Source organism: Cariama cristata, unplaced genomic scaffold, assembly GCF_000690535.1.
Source record: "Cariama cristata isolate BGI_N322 unplaced genomic scaffold, ASM69053v1 scaffold8197, whole genome shotgun sequence".
Lineage (NCBI taxonomy): Eukaryota > Metazoa > Chordata > Aves > Cariamiformes > Cariamidae > Cariama > Cariama cristata.
The window spans coordinates 96,976-104,936 of record NW_009626039.1 but is presented as its reverse complement, the minus strand read 5'-3'; the positions used below and the strand labels follow the sequence as shown (position 1 = coordinate 104,936).

General features: G+C 42.7%; 1 protein-coding gene across 1 annotated transcript in view; it reads left to right on the top strand.

Moving 5' to 3' along the window:
• The window catches only part of EPHA4 (EPH receptor A4), a 102,273-nt gene extending 98,598 nt beyond the window's left edge, over positions 1 to 3,675 (top strand). Inside the window, exons 15-16 of the mRNA XM_009703856.1 lie at positions 2,358 to 2,513; positions 2,802 to 3,675. Coding sequence (XP_009702158.1) covers positions 2,358 to 2,513; positions 2,802 to 2,916 — 271 coding nt within the window. The 3' untranslated portion in view covers positions 2,917 to 3,675. The remainder of the gene's footprint in view (positions 1 to 2,357; positions 2,514 to 2,801) is intronic.
• Positions 3,676 to 7,961: the final 4,286 nt, after the last annotated feature.

Sequence of the window (7,961 nt, the reverse complement as noted above, 5' to 3'; positions counted from 1 at the left end):
CCGTGCCGTCACACTGCTGAGCCTCGCCGGGCACCCCAGGCTCTCCTAGCTCTGTGAGAAGGAAAATCGAATGAGCAGAGCTGTTGCTGTATCACAGCAATACTAATCAGTTTTATGGCACAGTCTTAAGCACGTCCTGAAAAAGTTCTGATGCAGGCAAGCTCTGTTTGAAGACAAAGTTCGCTGTGTCTTTTCCCTCTCCCCCCTAGTGAAAGGGCTTGACCAGGTAAACTTAATGCAGTGTAGCTAACAGGAGTGATGTGGTTTTCTGCAGGAAAAGTACATCATCAAGTTTTATAAACCCTAGATTTGTGTAGGATTTGCAAATGAGCATTACGGTATTACAGCCAACGCCTTGCAGGCACTGGGAAGGTGTGGATTAATTTTTATGTGAATTTGAATTTAATTTTGTGGAAAGCCAGTTTCATGTCTCCACCGATCCCACATTACATTTGTGTTTTGTTTTGTTTGCTAAGCATGGTGTACCTGGTACGTGCAAAAGAAGCACAGCAGGAAGGAAACTCCCAGAGTTGTAGGGTAAAAGCAAAATACCTTTGTTGGGACAGATCAGCAGTTTGTTTAAGCTGGTGAAACACTGCTGAAGTAATAGGAGCTTCACTAATTTACACCAGGTTTGTTCTATTTTTCTCAAATGTATTTTGCTTTGTCAGGTAAAATTGCTTACAGCAAATATGGACAAAAGCTTAAAAGAAAAGAAACAAGAGGAAGATAATGGGAAAATATTTTTCAGTAGAAGGGAAGGCACAAAAATATCCATTGGGAAATAGAAAATTAAGTTTCTTGAATCAGTGAAGGAGTAACAGGTTCTGTTTCAGCCTCCAACAGAACAACATCCTGGAAAAAGCTATTTTCGTTTTTAAACTTGTGGGTCCCTTTGTGACTCTTGCTTACGATGTACATTATCAGAAGAGGGATTATTAACCCTGTGAGGCCACTATCACCACATATCTTCGAGATTGCCCTAATTGCATTGGTAGCCTGGCAAAAATGTATCCACCCTTGAGGCTTAAATAATTTACGTGGTGAGAATCACAATATGATCTGCTGTGTTAATTTGATTTGAGAATCACAGTATGAACTCCTCCGTTTTGCTTTCTTTCCAATTTACAGGTGCTCTTTGAAAGTATATAGATTTTACAAAAGTTAATAGCCTGTTCAAGGTCATTTTGTGTCTGTGTGTATGTATGTTAATAGACTTTTCAAGGTCATTTCATGTTCATGGCTATTTATAGATCTTTATTTTTGTTCTCTTTGGAATATGAATTTCAAATATGCATATAACATTATTAATTTATTATATGACTTTATACATGAAGCATAGTTGTATATAATTAGGTTGCCATCATTGGTCTTGCGTTAGATAGTACAGTAAAAGAGTTGTACCAAGTATTACCAGCATGTCCTCGATGCCTTCGGCAAGACAACTATGGTATTGCACACCTAATCTTTGCTGAGGTGCATTTTCAAATAAATTGCTAAATGATAATTGTTTTGGTTAGATAGATAGTAGTAATGCATAATGGTTTAATGAAACTGTGATTTACCGTGTACATGAAATAATAAATGAGATATTAATAAGAGAAGCGAATTTTATAAAAATAATTATTCACAAATCTGTGCAAGGGAAAATGAGAAGCACATTCCAGAAGCACAAACAAAGATCAAAGCTCGCATGATTCCCCGCCACTCCTGGCACACGCGCTGGTCAGGAATGGATTGATTAAAGAGGGGATTAACTCCCTGCTGTCCTGAATTTGATTGAATGCACTGAGCTTGCTTTCGAACCTGGCTAGAAACAGGATTTATCTGAACCTGCCCTGAGTTTTGCCCTCCAAGCCAGTCTGGCAGGTTGCGAGCTCCCAGTTCCTTTGCGCATACTTCAGTAGTGTTTCTATAGTTGCTGAGCTGAGGCCTGACACATGCAGGATTGGCAAGGTCTTGCATTGCTGCCTGTGAGATACAGACCCAGTAGGCTGAACGCCTTCCAGCATCACCATCTTCTTTGTTTTTTGAAGTAAAAGCATTTTCTAGGAGCTTGGTTGCATCTGAGGTGGAAATTGTAAGCAGCATTGTGGTTCAAATTAGATCTGAAAGCAAAATTAGAAACCTAAGGTCAAATTCATTCTTAGCAAAAATTGGCCTATTACTTTTCATTTTGTTAAGTTTCTTGCATTGATAACGTTGCTGTGCAAAGAGCCACCGGTTTTGCTGGGCACAGCATCTTGCCCTTACTTTCCCTAACTATTGAGGATAATTGCTGCAGAGATGAAACTCTGGTTTGCCATTCATGATCCAGCTGACACCGTTTCTCTGTCCTTTCACTGTTTGGCATCCAGACCTAGCACAGCCCTGCTGGATCCCAGCTCCCCCGAGTTCTCGGCGGTTGTTTCTGTCGGTGACTGGCTCCAAGCCATTAAAATGGAGCGTTACAAGGATAACTTCACAGCTGCTGGCTATACCACCCTAGAGGCTGTGGTGCATATGAACCAGGAGTAAGTACTCAGCGATATAACAAAAAAACTGGTAAATCTGGATTTAATCGGCCTTTTTTGCTTTGTGCTGCATATCATTACGTTCATTAAAGGAATGGAATGCCTTTCATTTGGATGGAGGATAACTTTAAAATGCCTCCACAATGCCTTCCCTTATTTAATTAAACATTTCTGTACATCTGCCTTGCTTTTGCTATGTTGCTTGTGGTTGACTCTTAATATTTTTCTCTGTACCAGCATCTGATCCATGGTTCTCAGCCCCCCTGCTTTTTCTTTTGCTTTCCACAGTGACCTGGCAAGGATCGGGATCACTGCCATCGCGCACCAGAACAAGATCTTGAGCAGCGTTCAAGCAATGCGCACCCAAATGCAACAGATGCACGGCAGGATGGTTCCCGTCTGAGCCAGTACTGAATAAACTCGAAACTCTTGAAATTAGTTTACCTCATCCATGCACTTTAATTGAAGAACTGCACTTTTTTTACTTCGTCTCCTCGCCCGTCGAAATAAAGATCTGCAGCATTGCTTGATGTACAGATTGTGGAAACCGAGCGTGTGTGTTGGGAGGGGAGCCTCCAGAAATGACAAGCCGTCATTTTAAACCAGACCTGGAACAAATTGTTTCTTGGAACATACTTCTCTGTTGATCAACGATATGTAAAATACATGTATCTATATAAATATAAAGTCACATTCAAGTTTTGATGCTGTGTTTGCTGCCAGATACTGTGCTTAAAAAACAAAATTACTTTCCTTCTCCCTGGAACCCATAGGATTACAACCGTAGTGTTTTATTTGTGGGTGAAACCACCATTGTGCATCTTTCACTGGAATGAAGAATCTGCCCTAGGGTATTTTTTGCAAACTTGATTCATCACTAATACCTTGCAGAAAAACCTCAGTGAGAATATCATTTGGCTAATCAGTGCCTGCCGATTAGCGATCTACCCATTTACAGGCTTGAGACATGAAATGACCCACGGCATGGATTACTGGGCAAAACTGGACTTCTGGGGAGATTATTGGCTGTTGTTGTGCCATGCCGAAGCCCACCACTTAAAGACGTTTTGTGAACATCTTGCCAGTAGTCAGCTGTGACAATCGTGGCTGTGGAGCTTTCAGACTTCTGTTCTCTTTCAAGAAGGGATTCCCTTTGCCACATTGAGAAGGTCAGTGGAAGTACAGTGTCCAACATGTTCGTGGTGCTTTATTTCTTAAACTGTGCTAGGATAGCATCACTGTTGGGGGGGGCAGGGGGAAGTGCTGTGATATGTACTGTTTGGGGTTCCCAACTGGTTTGTATGAACCTGTGCTGGTTTCCCAGACTATTTGCTTAGTGTTTCCCATTGTTTGCTCTATTTGATGACCGTGAAAATTGCACTGTTTCAAAACCTGGTCTTGCTCTCAAGCGTGTTAGGATGTGAGGTGAGTTGCAGGAGTGCGTCTTGAGGCTCACTCAGTTCAGTGCTGAGAGCTTGACCCTACTTTGCACTGAGAGCAGTAGGAGCGCCCTTATTTTTTGGGTGGAGAAACCCACACGTATGGATCCCACAGAAAGCAAGAATAACCTTGTAAAGTACAGATACTCATAAATGTACCATGAAGACCCAAGGACTTTTCCTGCTCTCTCATGAGCAACAGTAGAACCAATATTTGTGTTTTAGCAAGATCAGTCTCAGTTGCTGTGTCAGTGGTTTTATACAAGGGGGAGCAGATAGAAATGGGATTGCAAATGCAGCCTTCCTGGTTTTGCACAGTTTGGGTGTCGGGCACGGTGATAGCTGTGTGTTACGCAGCAGCATTACGCTTCAGGCACGGTGATCCAGTCTCATCTGATGTGGGAACCAAATTCACTTTTGAAACCAGCCCCACAGCCTGGATTATCAAGGCAACCGTGGGCCTGAGTGCCAGGTGTAGGCTGCATGGCTAAGGTCTGAGTGCCCCTCTGCGAGTATGACAGACAGGAGGGAGTGTGGCCTGCTTGAAAAGCTGCCGTTCAACTCCTCTTAAGAAATAGATGGAAACTTGAGTGAGTGAAAGCATCCCCTGGGTTGTTAGGTGGAGGTGACTGCAATAGGAGTGCGGTTGTCCTCATTAGGTCGCATAGGATAAAGCTTTATCTGGTAAAGCTCTGAACACATTTAGGCTTGAATTTTATTTATATTAAAGCTTTTGTTACTCTTTTTGAACGGAGTGTGTAAATTAGATTCCTTTTAAAGTCTTTTGAGGACCAAAGTGATGAGATGACCTTAGAAAAGAGACAGGATGAGGCCCACTTATGCTGTGCTGGGTAGGAGGAGGATTTTCATGACACATCTTCTAGAATAGACATTGCATTTCAGCTGTGCCAGGCACAATGTCAGAAAGGTGAGATTTATATTTTGATGGCGCTAAGACTGGTTCTTTGCTCTATAATATTTTGGTCCCACTCCGTACCTGACAGCAAATTCAGAAATGATTTAGTGGCTTTATATGTCAGATTTTTTTAATAATTGAATTGATTCTAAATCCAAAACAGCTCACTCAATTGGACAAGTCACACTTACTGTATCATCACTCACATCACTTTTTGTCACTTTTAACAATAACTTGCTGATTTTAACCACTAACTCTCCCTCACCCCCAACTTTTTCAGAAAACAACTTGTTCAGAATATAGGATGCTAAATTTGGATCCTGTCAAGTCATGACAGCTTAGTAAAAACTGTTCTGCAGTATGACTTATAAAAGCTTTTCCATTTCAAGACATTTAAGAATTCTTCTAAAAAACTACTTAAACCAGCATGTTTTAATGTGATTTTGCCAGGCAATGTAAGAAGTGGTTACTCATTTTAAAGACCTGACGCTTGTACTTTCAGCGGCGAAAATTCTTTTACTTCTTAAGTGCAGAGATACTTTAAGTTTCCTCTTGCTGTAAATCTGTTGCATTCTGTTGAGATCGTCTTTCTACGTAAAAACAAAATACACCCAGTTTTCTGGCCAGTTTGTAAAATTGCTTTCTTGGAGGCCAGTAATGGTAATTCAAAACACTCCAATATTTTCCACACAAAATGAAAAACTATGTCGCTACAGAATGAAAACGATGATGGCAGCTCAGATGCCAGCTTTTCAGAACTGCCACTGATGGTTGTGTTATCTGTGATGAAATATGGCCAGTGAGGGGGCATTCACTTGAATGTGGTTTTAGGTGGAGAAGAGCAGATTGATTAAAAATGGGTGGCACGTATAAATAAATATTAATTACATATCTGTTTACAAGAATGGCAGTAAGACTTTGAAGTAGTGTGAGGGAAAGAAAAGAAAGAAGAGGGACAAGGAAGGCAAAGGGTTCTTGCCCTTTGAGAACTGCTGGTTGTATTTGTCTCGCTGGCCCAAGAGGGCCGAACCAGGCAGCGAGAGCGTCGCAATGTGCTCCAGCCTCCTCCAGTCGCCGCTCAGCCACCCTTTTGTGTGAGAATTGGATCTCTTCCTACTTTCTCCTCTGTCCCTTAGGAAGTCCTTCTCCCCTCTCTGGGGAGAGGTTTAATTCCATGAACCTCCTGCCATGTCACCTCTTCGCCAGGGCGGAGATGAGTTCAGGTCTTTTCCTTCGATGTGAATCAGCAATTGCACCAGCCAAGGAGGGGCTGGGGCTGGCTGGGTCCAGCAGTGCTCCTGCTGGGAAATCTCACAGGAGGCTTGCAGGCAGGTGTGTGTGTCTGCCTTTTTACAAGTTGTTTAATATATTTGTGTTTTCTTTTTGTGCAGGGAAATTAGATTTTGCTTTCATGGCCTCATAGCCCGTCCTATTGATCATATTGACCATGAAGGAACATTGATTAGAAATGAAGCCTTCTGGATCCACAGTTGCGTCTTCCGTAGCACTGATTCTGGAAAACACATGCTGAACAGTCATCGGTCTGTGAAGACAGCGTGACTTTTACTTTCTCTTTTTTATTCCGTGCCACCCACTCCGTTTTTTTTTCTTCATTGAGAGATAACTAACTTGTTAAGACTCAGCACCCAGTTGTCACTTGAGGAATGTACTGTGTCACAGCCCTGCGGACTTCTGGATTTTTTTTCCCTCCCCTTCTGCTTTCTCTTCCTACCTTTGGTTTTATTTATATATTTTGTTATTTTCTCTCCTCATCCCCCTGGCTGTCACTGCTGCATCTGGGACGAATGCAGGTGATGGAACACTACACATCTTACCATGGACACCAAGCCAGGTGCCACAGCAAAGAACCCAGTTCCTGTGAGCTGCCTATAGACATTGCTGAAATGACATTTTACACTAAACGTGCCATTGCAGTGATATAAATATATTTTTTTTTCCTTGAATGGATAATGGATTATTATCTCCTCTGAAAGGTGCGTATGCGTACTTGTGTGTGTGTGAGAGTCACCTTCTGTGTAGAACTGCCTGTGAATGTGCCGAAAACATCTCTGGAAGCGCAGGAGTCCCCTGTCATATGAGAGCAGGCCAACAGCTCGTGTCTGCAATGGCAGCAAGAACATACACATTAAAAAATATTTAAATTTCTGTATCTGTAAGTGTATTTTTTAGCTGCCACACAAACCTTAATGAGTAGTTCTGCAGCCTGAAATGGACAATTTCAAGTTAGTTTTGGAGTTGTGGATTATGGGATCCATAAGGGTGCTGAAAATTTTCCTAAGTGTCGTTTATTCGTACTAATGCTCTGTTCATGGTCAAGACTCACCAGTTGCTCAATGGCAAGGTGATGGAGGAAACACCTGCATACCTATCCACTGGTAACCCCGAACCGAATTCTTCAGTAGCCTTTTTTATCTGCAAAAATAGGATTTTAAAGACTTGTTGAGTGCAAACAAATATATGCAATTCTTCCATTCACAGAAGCACCTTGCTCTTTGTGCAAGCTGTGAAAACTTGTAATAATCAAAACACTTCATTTGCTCCCAGCACAGTTAAGGAACAAAAATGGAACAAGAGCTGTAAGGTTACAGTAGCTGGCAAGAGTTGTGAAATGTGCCCTGTTCCTCATGCAGGTGATGAAGAGCCGGTGAAGTGCAGCAGAAGGCACTCTTTCTTCTGCAGCCTGAGGAACAGTGCTGCAACTCACTGCTACTACCTAGAAAAGCTTTCTGTGTTCGGAGAATTCACTGTTAATGTAGCATAAGCTAGTTTGAACGGAGCTGTGCGTTAGAGCCCAGGGAACGTGCAGCCACTGGGTATTTGGAGTGGGGCAGGTGATGCTTCCTGGCCGCAGGGAGCTGGTGTCTACCGCGGTACCCGGTGCAGCCCAGCAAACTGCCACTGGACAGGGGATCGCTCCAGCAGACATCGGGGAGCTGGGTGCGCTGCCTTCAAAGACAGCACAGCCATCACTAGAGCCGTAAAGTGGCCTCCCAAGGTTGCTCATGCTTCCTCTTCTCCCTCCTTGCTGACCCTCCGAGTTCATCGTTAGCCGTAATTCTGCCTGCTCTGGCG